Below are 20,821 nucleotides of genomic sequence, written 5' to 3' on the forward strand. Positions count from 1 at the left end.
ACATCCGTACGGTTGGATCATTCATTAATATTTTTAAAAATATCGAAACATCAATATGGGATTAAACACTAGTTGGAAGTACTGGTCAAACTACTCTTTGACTATTAAAAAGGCAAACCAAAGATATTTATTTTTTTCTAAATTTTTTGTCATATCACTAAAATATACAGATCTTGACATCCGTACGGTTGGATCATTCATTAATATTTTTAAAACTATCAAATCATCAATATGGGATTAAACACTAGTTAGAAGTACGGGTCAAATTACTAGTTGACTGTTAAAAAAGCAAACCAAATATATTTATTTTTTTCTAAAATTTTTGTCATATCACAAATATATACAGATCTTGATATCCGTACGATTGGATCATTCATTAATATTTTTAAAAATATCGAATCATCAATATGAGATTAAACACTAGTTAGAAGTACAGGTCAAATTACTAGTTGACTGTTAATAAAACAAACCAAATATATTTTTTTTCTAAAATTTTGTCATATCACAAAAATATACAGATCTTGACATCCGTACAGTTGGATCATTCATTAATATTTTTAAAAATATTGAATCATCAATATGGGATTAAACACTAGTTAGAAGTACAGGTCAAACTACTCTTTGACTATTAAAAAGGCAAACCAAAGATATTTATTTTTTTCTAAAATTTTTGTCATATCACTAAAATATACAGATCTTGACATCCGTACGGTTGGATCATTCATTAATATTTTTAAAACTATCAAATCATCAATATGGGATTAAACACTAGTTAGAAGTACGGGTCAAATTACTAGTTGACTGTTAAAAAAGCAAACTAAATATATTCATTTTTTTCTAAAATTTTTGTCATATCACTAAAATATACAGATCTTGATATCCGTACGATTGGATCATTCATTAATATTTTTAAAAATATCGAATCATCAATATGGGATTAAACACTAGTTAGAAGTACAGGTCAAATTACTAGTTGACTGTTAATAAAACAAACCAAATATATTTTTTTTCTAAAATTTTGTCATATCACAAAAATATACAGATCTTGACATCCGTACAGTTGGATCATTCATTAATATTTTTAAAAATATTGAATCATCAATATGGGATTAAACACTAGTTAGAAGTACAGGTCAAACTACTCTTTGACTATTAAAAAGGCAAACCAAAGATATTTATTTTTTTCTAAATTTTTTGTCATATCACTAAAATATACAGATCTTGACATCCGTACGGTTGGATCATTCATTAATATTTTTAAAAATATCAAATCATCAATATGGGATTAAACACTAGTTAGAAGTACGGGTCAAATTACTAGTTGACTGTTAAAAAAGCAAACCAAATATATTTATTTTTTTCTAAAATTTTTGTCATATCACTAAAATATACAAATCTTGATATCGGTACGATTGGATCATTCATTAATATTTTTAAAAATATCGAATCATCAATATGAGATTAAACACTAGTTAGAAGTACAGGTCAAATTACTAGTTGACTGTTAATAAAGCAAATCAAATATATTTTTTTTCTAAAATTTTTGTCATATAACTAAAATATACAGATCTTAACATCCGTACGGTTGGATCATTCATTAATATTTTTAAAAATATCAAAATATCAATATGGGATTAAACACTAGTTAAAAGTACGAGTCAAATTACTAGTTGACTGCTAAAAAAGCAAACCAAATATATTTATTTTTTCTAAAATTTTGTCATAACACTAAAATATACTGATTTTGACATCCGTACGGTTGGATCATTCATTAATATTTTCAAAAATATCGAAACATCAATATGAGATTAAACACTAGTTAGAAGTACGGGTCAAATTACTAGTTGACAGTTAAAAAAGCAAACCAAATATATTTATTTTTTTCTAAAATTTTGGTCATATCACTAAAATATAATGATTTTGACATCCGTACGGTTGGATCATTTATTAATATTTTTAAAAATATCAAAACATCAATATGGGATTAAACACTAGTTAGAAGTACAGGTCAAACTACTCTTTGACTATTAAAAAGGCAAACTAAATATATTTATTTTTCTCTAAAATTTTTGTCATATCACTACAATATACATATCTTAACATCCGTACGGTTGGATCATTCATTAATATTTTTAAAAATATCGAAACATTAATATGGGATTAAACACTAGTTAGAAGTACGGGTCAAACTACTCTTTGACTATTAAAAATATTAGAGTATTTGGGATAATTTTAAATTTTTTTAGTTAAAAATAATTTATTTTTATCAGATAAAATTATAATTTATTTTATTAGATAGAAGTAATATTTTATTTATTGTGGAGATCAAATGACTTGATGGGTTAGGGAAGAGTAACTTGAATTATAATACTGGTAAATTATTTGCCATGGATCACGTGGCAAGTTATAATTGGATAAAATCATAGCATCCGGATCATTACCATAATATGAATTGACAGCCCTTCGATTAAAGGAAGGAGAGATCTGAATCGTTGACTTAAAGGAGAGAAGGAGAACCATCTGACATCACCTCTGTCTATCTTTCTACCACTAATAAACAATACCATTTGCCTTCCTTATTACTCACTGTGCACAGCAATACCACCCCTTTCCGGCGAAAATTTCACAACCCCTCCCTGACCTCTCTTCTAATTATTTTTTATTAATCAATCATACACTCCTCTTCTGATTCTTTTTTATTAACCAATCATGAACCCTTTTCCTTCTTGTACTTCCATCTCTCACTCGTTAATATATACATATACATACAAGCAACGGCGAACATAGCACCCGAAATCGGAAAACGCCGGCGTTTTGGTGAAGAACCACGCAAGCAGAAGAATAAGAAAGGAGCCGACCCCCTTCCCCTGCTTCTTTTCGGGACAAACTCACATCCCCCTTCCCCTTTCTTTTAATGATTTTTGTGTTTATCGGCCGCCACAGTTCTTGAGTCATTGTTGTTTTAATATTTAGTATAAAATATTTGTATGATGTCGTTATTGCTTTCTTATGTTGCTTGATTAAATTTTGATTCAAATTTGTGATTGCCGAAATTTTGTTGTCGGAGTTTGGTCGGATGTTGTGCTACGTTGTTCAGTTATATTTTCTGTTAGCATGATATTATAGATCGTCGAAAAATATAATTGTCACATTAATTTGGTAGTTGTTTGGCTAGTTTTTAGATTCGCCGGATTCTGATTCACCGGAGAAGACTGGCGGAAAATTTTAGATTCAAGATTCCGGTGATGGGTTTTATTTTATTTTTTTTAATTTGTTGTTTATTAATTTGACCGAATGCGGTTGAATTTAGAACCAGATTTTCAACTATATACAATCGAATTTATATTTTAGGCGGGTGTTTTGAATTTTTACAAAAAATTAAATTTTTCAGGGGGATTTTCAAATTGAAATTGAAAAATCAAATTTGACCGGGTGCGGTTGTATTTAGCCGGTTGTATTTAAGCGGTTGTATTTAGCCGCGGTTGTATTTAATATAAATATAACCGATTTACTAAATATTACTCGAGCGAATACAACCGGTTCAAAAACCGGTTGTATTTAGTTAAATACGACCGGATTCGATTGTATTTAGCTAAATACAACCGTTTTTTGACCGGTTGTATTTAGCCGTTTTTTTTGTAGTGTTAATCTCCGTACCCAAATCAAACGTATACAATTTAACGGGACGTTGGGAATATATAATAATAACTTATAATTAAAACTTAAATAAGAGATGTATTTTCGTGTAGTGTATTTTCATATTTCGTATACTTGAAGGACAAACACAAAACCGGCATGTTTAGTGTTCGTGTACATTCGTGTTCGTGTACTTTCATTTCGTATCGTTTCGTGTCGTGTATGTCGTGTTAATTGAATTTTAATATATATTAAATTTAATATTAATATAAATAAAAATAAAAAAATTTAGGTAAAAAAATTATAAAATATATGAAAAATATATATTTAGATCTCATATCTATACAATATAATGAAATCAAATAATATTTTAACAATAAATATGCATACATTTATTATAATTTTACACATATTCATAAAAAATATTAAAATTTAATTATAACATTTATTTATGTCGTATACTTCATGTCGTGTCGTGTGAAGGTTAAATACAAAATCGACACTAAATCTCGACCGTTTACTTTCGTGTTCATGTACTTCCGTGTTCGTATACTTTCGTGTCGTATACTAAAAATGCAAACACAAATACTAAATTTTCGTGTCATTTCGTGTGATGTAAGTCAGTGTCGTGTCGTGTCCAAAATTGTCGGGTCTAATTATGAGTATGTTGCTAAGTCTGTTATCTTCCCTCTCTTGCAATATTCCCCCAACTTATTTTATTACGTTAACGACAAGTTCGAATGCGCTCTTTTTTTCTTTTTTACTCATTAACAATACACATATATTATAACTTGATCAAAATATATTAGACCTCGATTGATGCACCAATTTTTTGTTGACTAATGCCGCTTTCATTTAATGTACCTAGAGCAAACTTTTCAAAAAAAAAATTGAAATTTTTTCATTAAAAACTGATTGAAACTCTATGATTCGGAATAATTTTCAAGGCAGTGAACTTTTCAAAAAAAAAAAATCCCCTCAAAATTAAAAGAACTTGTTCCCTATAGCAAGAATGAGAATCAATTTGTAGAGCAAAATTTAAATAGTACTCTAAAGACTGGTGGTTAGAACCACATATAAATTACAACTCAGAAATAATGAAATGATATAATAAATAAACTAAAATTGGTTGAACACCGATCATTCGTTTGAAATTTTACAAACAAAAGTTAAGGATATATAAGAAATGTAGAAGATTCGATTGGTTAGATTGAATGATATAAGCATCCAACTAGTAGCATGCAACATGTTAGTTATGATCAAAATTAAATTGGTACATGTCAAACTTTATAAAACTTATTTCCTTGGATCTGAAGCTACTTACAAGAAATTCATAACTATAAAACTTTATTCCTTGGATCTGAAGCTAGCTACTTACACAGAAATTCCCTCTACTTGTTGATATCTTACAAAACCATTGAATTCAAAGCCAGGAAGCTCAAGACTCCAACACCAACTAAAAGTGGTAATCCCGCCAGCAAAGTCCCGGAGCCATTCGAATAATTTTGATCAACTGGATACAAATTTCCAGGAGGTCCTGTCATGTATATATATGATCCTGGAGGAGGAGGACAGTTTGAGCTAGGTTTCGATGGTTTTTTGGGAGAAGGTGGCGGCGGTGGCAGCGAGGGAGGACTTTGAGTACACGGCGTGTTGCAAGATGGACAACCACCGCACTTGGTTCCGCTGTTGGGATCGACAGGCACTGAGCTTTCTTGGAGCTTCCTCGAGTCATTGATTATTCCATTTGTTGGAGCTGCAACAAAATATATAACAAGAAATATGGCTACAAGTGATGACATATTATATAAATTTTGTTATCACTGAATTATAGTAATACAATTCTTGAGGACTGGAATATGTATTGTTTATATTAAGCTTATTATTGGTGATGATTTAGAAACAGAAATTTAAATGACAATTGACAGGACAGAGTTTGGGAGGACTCTTATTAAGCTACTAGGTGGGGGCAAAGGCCAGTGGATCAAGAACAACTGAACGAAAGTGATATCAATGAATAATATGATGTTAGGCTTCGTCTGTTAAATGTAAGGTGCCCTTACATCAATAGTTGTGATTAAGCTTAATATGCAATGGCATGTTAATGTGGTTAAAATCAGGGCCCACCACGTGAAGTCTTGTTTCTAATTTCTGTTTACCTTTGCTTAATTAAGTCTCATTATATTTGCTTAGTCTCATTATATGTAGCAAAGAAAGTGCTGAATGACACGAAATAAAGAAAGATAATGGGATGTTAGGATGAATCTTATACATTCAGCTAACCTGCGAAATGACCAAAAATCAATCCTACAGTTGGAGGAACAGAGGAAGGGAGAAGGAAACAAAGAAGAGGGCACACATCACTTGGGAATCAAATGAGTTTAAAAAAGAATTTATTTGGTTTGGGTGATAGAAAAGGCTTAACCAGCAAGCACCGTCCCATATGCCTTCTCTTTAGCATCATCCAACTACCTTCCACCATTCATAACATTCTGCTACTTTTAACAGTTGCATCACTTTAACAATCTTGCAATACAATCTCAATAGGAAGGAGGGAATGAGCCCAGATTCAACTTATGCACTCCCTCATTTCACTTTCATTTAAAACATGAGCTTCTAAACTCCCATCTCCAAAGCGAAGGAGTGCCCCTTCATAATCACCCTCTAGATTACCGAGTTTCGCCTTTTATTAATTCCAGGAGTCCCCTTCCTGGCTGTTGTATATATGCATGTCTCCAGGATTCTCCAAATTAACAGCTATTCTGTACTCAAAACCCAGGCTACACACTTACACAAGCTCAAATTACAAACAATATATATGAAAATTCGAAAGAAAAACAAAAACAATTTTTACTTCCACATGTTGAAAAAGTCTAATCTAATGCCATTACACCTTCAAAGAGAAAGAACTACTACATCAACTGTCATTAGTATCATCCAACACATGGATTCAACTTTCTTTACTTAAGTTCTAATACCCCTTCACTGATGCTTTACAACGCGCTTCGTGTAATTGCTTTGGACTATCAGCCCTGTAAAGAACTCTGTGGCAAAGATAAAACTGTAAGCATGATCTGTACAATCGCCTTGTTCCATACACTTGTCCCATGTCTTAAGGTTTTGTTGATTGTAAGCGCACAAATTTAGGTCTCTGAAATGTGATTTAGGTTGCACGAGCCCTTTTTGAGGACCTGTTTGTACTATCAATAGGGGTCTGCCAACAATACCACTGAGAATACTCATAATTTAGCTCCTGGTATTGTGGATTATTGAACCAACTAGTCTGTTGCTCTGAAGAAGTAGACAACTCCTGAATCTCAAAACTTTGGGCCATGTCCCAAAACATACTCTGTAGTTCCCCCATGCTGTATTGCTTTTCCTGCATATTGAATAATGACATGCATAAACTCTAATCAGTTAACCTAATTGGACACCGCTCATATATTCAGCAACATTTGGAACAACATTGTAATAGCAAGGTATCCCCTTCATATGATAAAAATCAAATATAAAGGAATTAGAAAGTATCGGTACACACTTGAAATAAACGAAGATGACTTCTAGCACCCTATTTCTCATGTATTAAGTAACTATCCAGCAGCAAATAGTTCATACTACTCTATGCCTTCTTGTCCTATTGCGGGTATAGTGCTACTAGTTTTCCTCCCGCACCAAACTGCTATTTTGTTGTTAACCAGCATATGCCCAACGTTGTTTAACAACCTTCTCTTTGTATTATCAATGCACATTTTGAGGTTGCGACTGAAGATAATTATTTTGTAAACAATCCTCTTATAGTCACTCTAAAAATCTCAAACTATCACCAAACGCCTTAACAATTTCCCCTAAAAGACCGATACACCTAAAAAACCTTTTCTTGGTCACTAACTATTATATAAAGTGCAAACTGCTGTTTCGTTGTTGTAGGTGCCAACATTTCAAAGACAATATTCATGTCACAAGCTCCAAGTTGTAGCAAAATACTAATATGAATAACACCGGTCACCGAAAACCATTAATAAGCATACAATTAAATGAATATTTTCGTTCACCAACATTATCCTACATTACCTGATGTAAAGTTTATGTCCAACGAATCAGATTAAACAGTTAACGAATCAGATTGACTAAGAACCTAGAACAATGTGCCTACTTTTCAAGAAGATACTACATTACTCTTGTGAGGCATAAGTTCTATAAAAGGGTGCATAAAATTCCGGATATTATTCGGATTAATGCTTAGATCAACCTCCTCAAATTTGAATTTTAGATATCACTTCAGGATTTTCCAAACACCTACCAGCATTTAGCCAAACGCAACACCATAGAGTAAACAAATCCAGCAGGCCAGAAAGTATTAAAGAAGCACAGATTTGTGTTGAGCTTATTGTCACTCATATTAATTTACACTCTGCACTTATGAACACGTTTGCGGGTGCTAACATGGGAAATGATCAGCTTACTCCATTTCACTTTAGTTTTCTTTTACTCTACCAGAATTCTATCGAAATCTTTTATGTCATCTATGATCAACGGAAATTAATTTTGAGGCTACATCATGCAGAATAAAATCTAATTTGGGCACAAGCTACACCGGGACAACACAATAATAACAAAACAGCTAAACAAGCATTGAACATTACTAACATAGAAATAACAGGAAAAGGAATATAAATGCTAAGAAATTACAAACTGAAGATTTAAAGCAAGTGTAAATGTACCTCTCTTCTAGTCTTGTCTATAAGAGATGCCATTTCCCCTACAAAATCAGCAAACCCCTGAAAAATTAATTCAAAACGTAGTTAGAATTCCACACTAACAAAACCAAAGAACAGGGGATAAGGACAACATAACAGAATTATTAACACACCTCATCCTCTTCTTCATCAGAATTGTACAATCCTAAATCATACATTCTCCGCTTCTTCGAATCCGATAATACTACAAAAATCAAACACAATACATTACCAGACAAGCACCTAACTTATATCAACCAAATTTATATCTATTAACACATTCCACCCTAAACATGTAACAAAATTTATATATTACCTGAATAAGCTTCTTGAATTTGCTGAAATTTACGCTTCGCTACACCACAAAGTTCAGGCGATTTTGTCCACTTATCAGGATGCCATTGCTGCAAAATCAACAACATAACAAATTAACAAAGTCTCAAAATATTTAATACCCTAATAAATATTAACACGAGATACAACAGATAAGCAACTCAACACAAAAGCAACAAAAATAAAACAAATTATTTTACCATAGCTAGTTTGCGATAGGCACGTCGAATATCATGATCAGACGAGTCAGAACAGAGGCCAAGAACTTTGTAGTAATTTTCCGGCACTATCTTATCAGAAACCTCCATCGTATATTACAAAATCTTTACGTAGTAATGTTAATGTTATTTATATGCAAGAGTTGTAACCAAACTAAAGGTGAAACAGGTATGATGATCAAGTTGTCAGAGATGCAAACAAAGTCGGTTTGTTGATAAGCTTGTATATATAAGCCACAGGAGATATTTATATTGTAGTAAAAGGTGTGATTGGATTTTTTAAAGCCAATAAGATACTAAGAGCGAGCGAGAATGTTCTGGATGTTACTTATTCGCTCGGGATGCTCCACGTGTAACTTCTATTTAGATATTTTCTTCTGGAGGTCGCTCGCATTTAGATATTTTTTCGAGATGTAGTGTGCGCACCAAATACGTAATTAATTTTTAAAGTTACTTTAGTTTTTTTAGCTGAAGCACGAATATTTGAATTTAAAAATTAAGGTTCGCATTATAATAGCATAAATCATATATGAGTTTCAATTTCGTACTTGCGATTACATGATAACATTGTGACGAACTACAAATTTTTTCAGCTACAACAATTGTAAGTAACATGCACCAAATATTGTGAAAATTGTTGTAAATAACGTGTTATAAATCTTAAATTACTTGATTATGAATAATTTAATAATTGTACATATAAAGAGAATAAAAGTTGAATAGAGAATTATATTTCAGTGTGTCTGATTTTAATAACTGAAAGTACTATTTATAGAGGTTGGTTGACAAATATTAATTAAGTTATCTAAGTCTTCTTTGATAAGTATCGTAATTTTTCATTAGTAAGTTTCGTAAGTTTTCCTTAATAAGGTTTACAATTCTTACTTACAAGTTTCTTCTCTAAGAAGCTGCGCAAATCTTCCTCGATAAGTATTGAGAGATTTTCATTTATAAGCTTGTATGAGTCTTCTTGATTAAGTTTTGACAATTATTATTACATTATTATTCCCTAACAATATAACAACAGAAATACAGAAGGGGGCTCGAATGAAATTCTGGTTCCTTTTTAAAAACGTTGAAAAATTCTTACAAAAATATATAACTTGAATATGCTTAAGTGCGGATAAACAATAATAGTATTCAAGAACACAAAGTAAATAAACAGATGTTTAAAAACTTTTTAGTGGATTGATATTTACCAGAAATATATATATATATTGAGAAGATTACTCTCTGATGCTAATAGCACACAACTGCTTACAAATTTTTACAAACTTAGAACTAGAGAGACTAAAGATACAACTTTCTTGCTCTTTTTGTTCTAAAACAAAATTGTGATTCTTAACTCCTAAACACTTGCTACTATTGGTTCATATAACCTCCTCTTTCAACGGATACATAATGTGGTCATCCGTTGAAAGGTACAATTCATTTAACTTATCTACTTATGGTGTTTTGGTAAGTTATCATCAAGTCTACAACATATTCCTTACAATCTCCCCCAATTTATGTCTAATTGAATTATAGATATATATTTAGGTTAACTTGATTGTTAGGTCTGTAATCAACTGTAGAGAAGGAGGGGGGGGGGGGGTGAATACTATTTATGCAAATAATTCGACAAAACTTCAACAGAATCAACAGTTTTTATACAGATAAAAACTGATTACAAACGTACTCTCTCAAAAGGATGAACAAATATCATTGAGAGCTGCTAAGTTATGCGAATGATATAACAATGTTGGCAATGCTTATAGCATGAACCTAATCTATATTTTATATAGAGCACAGTTACACAATCAATAAGGAATCATATTCTATTACAATAAGAAAACATATTACATATTCATGTATGATTACTTCTGAGATAAAATCCTTCATGCCTTGAATTCCTGCTTTCATTTTCCTCCTCGAAAATCTACTGAGGTGACAAATCCTGATGACATCATTTTAAGGTCATCAAGTACTGATATAAGTACTGATGACGTCAATCTTCAGTAAATACTGATTTAAGTCCTGATAAGAATTTCTGGTAGTTTCTGTCCAGATATCATCAATTATATTTAACATTGATGATAACAAAACACCCTATAAAAACTATTATATTAAAAGTAGATAAACTGCAAAATACTTCAATTAAAAAATTGAACAAAAAAGTAAAGATTATTTACATGTCATTTTCAAGGTGCTCCTCTAGACTGAGCTGATTATTTCTTTTTCCTTGAATCCTTTGTCCTCTTTCCCTTCTTCTCATTATTCTCCTCAATCTGGTGTTAATTTTTTTTATTGAATTCAACTTCATTTTCATTGTTGGTATCTAGCTTCTCCCGCATTTCGTTGAGAGTATCATTGCTTGATATTTGAAGCTGGTCTTCAAGTCTGAAAAATCTTCTGACAAATTTTTTATCTCTAAACTCCATCATCCAATAAGGTCTCAAATGCACTCTATCACCAATATATGAGATAGTCAAAACTCTAGGTAGTGCATTTGGATCTCTCCATCTTTGTCTGATTTGGCTGATCTTTCTAAGTACTTCTGATTTGGCTACTTTGGTGAATCCAAAATATTTCTTCAATGCAGAGAACACCTTCACTAGGACATTGTAGCCTTCACTGAGAATCCTGTAGAGAGGCCATGTAATCTCCTTATGACCCTTATATCTAAACACCAATCTTTGTGGAAGCTTGTATGAAGCATCAATCCCCCTTATTTCTTCTAGCTCATCCAGATAAAGATTGATGTCTGAGAATTCTTTGATGTCATAAATGAAGAGTTGATCCTCCTTGTTGACAGTTGACTTGGGTTTTGAGATGGTTTTGAGATTGTTTTGAATTGATCTGGGTTAAACTTGATACCCATTTTCTTTCTTATTGGAGTCTTTTTCTTAACCGGTAGTGGTAGATTTAGCTCATGTATAGGTAAACTGTCTCAATCTATGGGTTCGTCCTTAGGTACAATTGGCACACCATGAAAATTGACACCTGGATGAACCTTGAATTCAACTGGCTCCACAGTAGGCACGGTTGGTTGACTTGAAGTGGTATATTGAATTGGCTCAATTTCCATTTCTATATAACTACTTGGCCTTTTTGCTTTGGCCTTTACTCCGTTCCTTTTAGCCCACTTTGGCTTGAGTTCTTCTTCATTCAATTGCTTCTCACTTCAGTTGTGGTAACATGCTTCTCACTTTTCTGTTGAGCTTCTTTGGCAGCCTGCTTTTTCTTAGATTTTAATCTTAGCTTCTCTTCCTTTTTGGCTTCTCCAAACTAAGAATGACCACTCATCACACAGATCAAACTTCCATATATGTAGATTTTTTCCATCCTTTTCTTCAGTATGGGGTCTTTGGTAGTTTTGAAGCTTGCAATTGATTTACCCAATAGCTTCATTTCATCAGATCTAGAAGGTGAATAGGCTTGGTCCATTAGATTTTTACTTGAGAAATTGGAGGAATGATTTTAAGCTTCAAAACCACAATGGACTGTTGTTGTTTTTCATAAAAGTTTATCCCATTTCACAATTCCCTAGCTTCATTTCTTCTAAAGTAATTGGTTTCAATTATGTGGAATGCCTCATAGATTTTTCTTGAGTAGCAGTTGAATCAAATACTTGTGCAATCTTTGCATCAATCGATTTCCTTTTTTCTTTCAAATTGAGCTCAGCTGCTGTAAGATGTGACGTCCCTCAAATACGAGGGTCTGGATTTGATGTCATCACACGAAAATCACATTTTAAAACAATTTTGAGAACCTGTCTTTTTAAAAAGATAATAAAAACCAAAGCATTTAAAAATCTGAACATATTGAAAAGAATTCAAAAGAAAACAGTTTAACCCCCTAAAAACATGATCGCATACAGATTACATCATTGAAATTAGAATCAACCACTATTATTAATCAACAATATCTTTTACAACTTCAAGTCATCTTCGATAAGAAGAATCACTACTACTTTATTTACAAACCTAATTTACAATTGAGTTGCAATAACCAACTCTAACTTGAACCTTCTTCCCTAATCCTTAAATACCTTCTTTTGACTTCTGGATAACTTAACCACTTATACTCTTTGCACAACCTTAGTCTTAAATGCTATCGAACTCGAGTAACTCATTTTTAAGCCTTTCTGAAATGATTATAAGAAAAGCAAGGGTGAGCAACAATGCTCAGCAAGTACCGATATAACAACAACAATTCAAAATAGTTTAACAAGAGTTCACAATCCCAGGGTAGTATTTACATCAATTGAAAACTGGAAATTTAATCATTCAAATGAATTATTGAATTGGACTTATCTCATTTTGACTAAAAACCAAAGGTTAGACTGCTGATCAGTCAAGCACTAACCCCGAACATGGCATAAAGTCTTGTTCTCTATACTGGATCCAAGGCACACATTGACCTACATTTGACCAAGAATCTGGTCTGCCCACGAATCTGGTCCACATATTAAAAAAAATCCAATTCTAATAATTCAATTCAATAAAAACATTCATTTCCATAAATAGAATCATAATCAACAGTTATAAAACATTTAAGTCCAAACAACATTTGCATTTGATAATCAGATCATATGAGACGAGAGTTTCGACCTTGCAATAACATAGGTTTGGTATTTATGAAAAGAAATAAGGTACACAAGGGTGTGTATTCAATAAATGAAAGGTATCTGGTGACATTGAATTGGTATCGTAGCATATGATAAGTGTTTGGCTATTCAGAACTTAAAGGTAGAAAGAAATCATGGGTTTCATTCTCAGAAGTAAAGGTTTACCAGGTGTGGTTCACAGCATAAACATAATACCATAATCATGAGAGAGATATCAAATCATTGCAACATATATAAGAAAGGCTTTAGGAACTTGCCTTAAATTCGGTTTCCAACTCACAACTCAGTCTCATACTTTAGACTTCACAATCTACGCATATCAACTCCCCGATAACCTCTGACTATCGTCTATTTATAACACATCATTGATTTCTCGACTTGTTCCTTATTCTCTTTGCGACATCATTTGACCTTCTGTATGTCGTCGATATTGCACGTCTCGTCTAGATCCTTTACGAGAATAAGTCAATACTATAATCACTAAATAGTCTACCGACTTTAACTTATAACTATCAAACCCCGTATCTATACCCTCTTCACATATACATATCACATATACTGGTAAACACTTAACACATAATCACAAGTCAACCTATATAACCCTTATGACTTACCAATTCTCAGTTAACACATACTCATGCTCTGACTCTATCTTATCATCAAACCAATTTAAACACAATATTCTATAAATCAATATAAATATAAATCATATCAAAAATCTAACATTATCTCGTCTATTTATTCGACTATCCCACTGTTATTCTATTTCAATCAACAACCAATCAATCAAACTGAACTCCAATATCAATCTGAACACTACATTATATTACTCAATTCACTTGTCACGTTCTTAACACCATAAATACATATATACTTCACATTTCTCATAAATATATATTTCACATAAATACTCGTTAATTAATATATACTCAGATCACATATAATCACATTATGCATATGCAATGACATGTACTCACATTTCTGATTCAATCATTTTATTACAAAATATCAAAATAGACAATATAAGCTTATAATCATTTCTCGTTTCGTATGAATCCGAATTACGGACCAGAAGATACGATTAAATCAGTTTTCTGACACTCTTATCAGCTCATAATTCATATAACATGTAAACACATGTTCCACGTATCACATAATTCATATAGCATATGACTCAGTTTATTACAACATTCGACTTTGTACTTTTAAAACTGAAATCGGGTCGAAATATAACTTTTCTGATACTTACGCGATTGAGAAATGTTTATAAAATCAAGCGACCCTTAGAAACAAAAAATTTTGTGTCTAGAAATATTTTTTATAGATGCAGAATATTTTTCTGAGTCTAGACGCGTTCGTTTCGTATTAAACGGACGAACAATCTATTTTCTACAATTAAAATAAGAATAATTTAATTAATAATAATATTAATTGAATATTTATTACCTTTATATAATTTTAAAATCTGAAAATAATTTTAAAATATTATTCGGCATAATTATAAATAATTACATTTTATTCAATTATTTATAAATAAAATTAATTGATTAAATTAATTAATCAATTAATTAAATGAATAAGTAATTAATCAAAATAAATTATAAATAATTAAATCAAATTATAATTTTCAAAAATAATAAAAGATATTAATTTGAAATTAAAATAAATATTTTTAAAATATATTCGAAATAACGTATTTGTAAAACAGACTTTTCCCAAGGTCAGAGCCCCTCAAAATCAATCTCAAACAATACAATCCAACTATACTCTAATAAAATCAATAAATTTAAAAAATACGATAATTAATATTTGGATGTATAAAACAAGAGAAATGAAAAATACGGTCAAAGCGACTTCAACAACAACTTCTAAAAATTATGAAACAAATATGTATACACTAACATGCGATAATATACCCAAATACAAAAGCGAAATCTCGGAATCTTATCCAAAATAAATTCTGATCACCCCAAGAGATAATCTGATGGGCGCAAAATATTTTCAGAAAAATCCGAAATTAATAGTCATAAACATACACATGCTGAAACACCATGTGGAGTAATCAACACCGCCAGACTCCTTTTCTATGCCCCGAAATAAATCAAAACGGAAATATGCGCCGCAAATTTTCTTCTCAAAACCTTGCAACATATATACCTATGCGTAGATATCGAAGTTTTGATCATTTCCATATGTAGCAATTGAAATTTGGAAGAACGAATTGTGAGATATAAATTTTTGAAAGGTAAAAATATATAAATATATGAGAGAGAGGAGAGAGACAGAGAGAGGGAGAAGGGAGTAATATGGGGGGAAAGAAAGAAATGGATATGGGGGAAGGGACTATACGCGGGTGGGGGTAGGTGGCAGGGGGTGGGATGGGTAGGTTAGGTTGCTGCCACATTTTTGTTTTGTTCTTTTTTGGAAAAAAAGTAGCACCTACCACGTATCAGTGGAAATATGAGAGCTTGACACGTATATTCAAGTCATAGCACCCCCCGACAACCAGGTTTTGTTCCGCATTTTGCTTTTTAAAGAACAAAAATGCGGCCGAACAAAATTCAAAAAATTACCAAAATAATTTTAAAATTTTCGAAATATTCAAAAATAAGTAAAATATAAATTTCGTAATTTTTAATATATTTCTGAATCTAACATCAGAATCGCATTTCACGATTTAACGAACAACTTGCGAGTGAAACTAACTCAAAAAATTACCGAAATACTTCTAAAATTCTCGAAATATTTAAAAACTAATAAAATAAAATTTTCATAATTTTTTAAAACATTGTTGAATTGTGCATCATACCCATATTTTACGATTTAACGGACAAACGTACGGGTGAATATAATCCGAAAGATTTCCAAAACAATTTTAAAATTCTCGAAATATTCAAAACTTAAAAAAATATAAGTTTCATGATTTTTTGAAACATTCTTGAATTTAATACTAAACTTACACTTAAATACAATCAGGAAATCATTTACATATAATTTCAAAGAAATTTCGCATACACTTACATAATATTTATAAATTATCCCAACTAATCATACAATCGAAACCAAACGTACCACTTAATCGCATAACACTTATACTCACATAAACAATATATGAACTTTAGTTTAGAAAGAAATTCATACATCGACAATACAATAACCCGAAATTTAAATTTAAAATTTTGAAAACTATTTATACTAGAATAAAATATTTAATTTCATTCCTCTCTTTTTAATAAAAATAATTTTATAATGATAAACAAATTTTGAAAAGTCCATGTCATTATATAAAATTTATGAGATCAATACTATCCAAGACTGGTGGCTTTGAGATAGTCTTAGCTGGAACTATTACTTTACTGACTTGGATATGCACATCCTTCTCCCCCTTTTTGTTATCATCAAGTACAACATGGTTTGAAGTTTAAGCAGCCACCGGCTGTTGAAGGAGTTGAGTCTGTTTGTCTTGTCTTTTCAGTATCTTGGCCACATAGTTTTCAACTTTAGATAGTCTGTCAGTGAGGGCCTCAACCTTTCTTGTCAAATCACTTTGTTTTCTCAACTTCAGTTGTACTTCCCTTACTGTTGCTTCTTGAAGTTTTTCCTCAATCTTCTCATACAGACTTTTCTTCACTCCCTCAGTTGAGTTCTTCATATCATCCATATCTTGATTTTGTTTAAGAGTTTGAATTTTGTGCAGCTATAGAGACTCAAGATGGGCTTCAAGTAGAGCTTTGGTGCTGGCATTTGTAGTGGCTTGAATGGCTAACTGAGTTTGGTTGATTAATTTGAACATAGTTAAATTGAAGTGATGATAGCTGCATTCCTTATTAAGCATCCATTCTGGAGTTTGTGTAGAAGAACTAGGGCCTTCATCTCCCCCTAAGTTGGTGTCAAATTCATCATCAAAATCATCTTCAAACTCAGAATCAGCATTAGCTCCAAAATTTGAGTCCACATCAGTTGTAGGAGTTAGAGAGGACAAAACATCTTTAGCCTTTTACATTGATGCGGTTGTGTACTAGATTAAGTGTTCTTTCTGCCTCCTCATTGCCTTGAAGAGCTAGTGTTTGATAGCCTGTGACAGGGTGAGTAAATGTCTCAGCATCCAGGGAAATAGAATATATAACAACTCTGTATTCTTGCTGATATAGTCTTTTCCTTTCAGCCTCATTGACATTCACGGACTCACTTGCAATGGTTGTCATTCTTATATCACTAGTACTTACTTTTCTCTCATTATCTCTCTGTTCTTGCATCAAGGGCTCCACTTGGCTCACCACCCTCGCACCCTCACCTTCACCATCTAAGGCAGGACTCTTCTCACTCTCTTTTTCCATGCTGGAAGAAATAGCACACATATGTTCACTCTTTTCCTCTCTTTTTTTATGGGAGCAACGCAGCCTCTCACTCAATTCACTCCCTTCCCTCAAACCTAAGAGTGATTGAACAACTACTAAATCATCTGCACTTGTAATAGATTTTGAGATGTCAAGTTGTGTAGTGATATTCAATGAATGTGAAATATCCGTTGAAAGAGTAGTTGTGATATTCAACAGATGGCTGATGTGAAGCATACCCGTTGAAAGACAATCACTTATCAACGGATGATGAATATCCATTAAGAAAGTAAAAATAAAAAGAATAGAAGTTGAAACTATTGTTGAGTCTGTGAAGATTGATTTTAGATTTTATTGCACAGACTCTTCAATAGTTTGAGAAAGAATTGGCAAGTGATCCAACAAATCATCAACTAGATGATGATCACTTGTTTGAGTAGTTGGCTCCTCCATGAATTTGAGAGTTGGAGAATCAAGAATTAAGGTGTTGATCATATCTACATCCTGAGAATTTTTTGGAGAATTATGTGTGTGTGGTGTTTCGATTATGAGAGAATTTGGTTGTGACTCCACATTTATTGGAGCCACATCAAGCTGAATTTGTGAAGGTACAGTAATTGAGTCTTTGACTGCAGTTGGCACTGTGTGTGTGCACCCTGTGACTCCCCCACATGTTTAGCCTTCTTCTTTCTTATATAAGGTTGTGTTTGGTCAGTGTCCCTACCCCTCTTGTTCTGTGCTCCTGGTTGTGAGCTTGTTTCAACAGTTAAATCCTTTTGGGAAGATGCAACTAGAAATATGGTGATTTCCTTTTGAACATCTACAGTCTTTTGGGAGACTACAGTGAGGATGACTTGGGTAACACTTTCCTCACCATCCTTATTCTTTTATTTTCACCCCTTCCCTCACCATGCCCATTACCCTGTACACTCCCCTCAAGTGTTATGGTAGTTTTTACAACTGGTGCCTTTTGAGAGACACTAGAGGTTGATTTCTTTGCTTTGTGTTTTGAAATTTTTGGTTTGATGGTTTTGGTAAGAATCTGTTTAGTCACTTTCATAGATTCCATAGCCACACTAGAAGGAAAATAAATTTGTGGTTAGGAAAAGATAGGAATAGAAACATTTACCTCACTTACCCGAGGTGCCTCAATGATTGAAAGATAGTTGAGGGGCACCTCACTGTTTAGGTTGAACCTGAACAAATCTGCAACAACTCAATATTCTTGAACCCAACAATTAAGCTTGTTGTTTGGATTTCAATTAGAAGATCCTTAGGAACATGGTTAGCTATCATCATTAAAAATCTAGCATAGTACATATACCTAGGTCTTTTCTGAATGTCTACTAGATTATAACCTATTTCTAGCATGAATAGTTGCTAAAATTAAAATATTTATCAGATAAGAGCATATAGAGCATGTTAATCAAAGAAGAAATAATGGCATCAAAATGACTGATTTTTCCAGAAAATACCTTAATGAAAGCATCACACAGATAACTCCGCTTTTTTCGAAGTCCTTTCCTCTTAATACTACTTAAACTAGCAGTATCTAGAGAGTAACCCATGGAATTGAGCATATTAACCACATCAATATCAGTGTGCGAAACATTTGTGTTATTTTTAGGCAATTTAAAACATGACTGAATGGTATCAGAATTAACACAATATGTTAGGTCCAAAAGGTACAGACAGGGGGAGGGGGGTGAATGTATATTTTTCATTTTTTAAATTTAATTGCAGCGGAATATCAAAATTAAAATGAAATAAACACACAAAGAGATTCTCGGTAAATATTCTTTTTATTAAAAAGGATAAATACCCGGAGGTTTTCTTACAACTCCAAATACAAATATTCAGAGCAACAAATATAAAAAGAACCAATGCAATGTTCTATCAATCTAGGGTTCTTTTTATCACTCTAAAAACCCATAGCTCCTTTACCAAATGATAATCAATACACACAAAGAGGCTACAAATAATGAATGTTATAATATGTAAGACTTGGATGTGGTGTAAATCAAATTGGGCAACAATTCTTTCCTTAATTTCAATAAATGAAATCAAAAAATTCTCCGAGAGTAAATTTCTGCAGAGCTTCGTTTCTTGAATGTGCTGAGAAGTTATATACCAATCTGCTGAAAATTTGGTTATATAGAATGTAGATTGTGGAGGAAAAATGGGAGGAACACATGGCTGATTTGAGTCCATACATTTTGAATTGAACAACTTACAAATCATAACCTGCGACCAGAAAGTATTCTAACCTGCGACCCTTTGAAATGCAACCTGTGACTAGTTGAATAATAAAAAGACTTGGTTTTCTTTTTATTTTGATAACCAACTGGCGACCAAATCCTGACCATAACCTGTTACTTAGTTTCTTTGGATTGTACAATCGACGACTTAGAATGTAGAGATAGAACAAAGACATGCCAATTTTTCTTAGTAATAACCAGCGACTTGGTTGTCAACCTGCGACTTGAGTGGCCTGTAGTGCAAAGACTTCATTTCTTTTCTTTCTGTGATTACACAAGTAAAAGCAGTACACTTGCATTATTTATTCAATCAACATGAACCAAAGCAAAGAAAGCCAGGAGAGACGTTGTGCTGCACGCGCGCCACTTTGTTTCTTTACACCGCGAGTTCGTGAGATTCACGCGTTGAAACACTGAGCAAAGGAAGACATTCCTTTCTCCTTTCTGTTTTGTACTATATGAGCTGTGATTTCTTCTGTTTAAAATACTAAACAAAATACTGCCATTTTTGTGTAAACTAAATACAGTCCTCTGTCTCGTTTAATTTAGTAAACTTGCATGCATGCAGGAATAGACCGGCTGGATTTTTAAGGATAAATATAAATTAATATTTGATATTAACTAAATAAATAAATGAGTTTGATTTCATTTATTTATTTTATTGAAAATCAAATATTAATTAATTTATTTAAAA

At 32.3% G+C, this 20,821-nt stretch overlaps 1 protein-coding gene across 1 annotated transcript; it reads right to left on the minus strand.

The window, feature by feature from the left end:
• Nucleotides 1-6,461: 6,461 nt before the first annotated feature.
• Nucleotides 6,462-9,144, minus strand: LOC141724889 (uncharacterized). The gene is made up of 5 exons (XM_074527184.1): nt 8,906-9,144; nt 8,689-8,776; nt 8,507-8,577; nt 8,358-8,414; nt 6,462-7,015 (listed from the first exon to the last, which is right to left on the minus strand). Exons 1-5 carry the CDS (start codon nt 9,011-9,013, stop codon nt 6,800-6,802), a joined length of 540 nt encoding a protein of 179 aa, XP_074383285.1. The 5' UTR covers nt 9,014-9,144; the 3' UTR covers nt 6,462-6,799.
• Between the last annotated feature and the right edge of the window lie 11,677 nt (nt 9,145-20,821).

The sequence above is a fragment of the Apium graveolens genome, chromosome 5 (genome assembly GCF_009905375.1).
Source record: "Apium graveolens cultivar Ventura chromosome 5, ASM990537v1, whole genome shotgun sequence".
NCBI lineage: Eukaryota > Viridiplantae > Streptophyta > Magnoliopsida > Apiales > Apiaceae > Apium > Apium graveolens.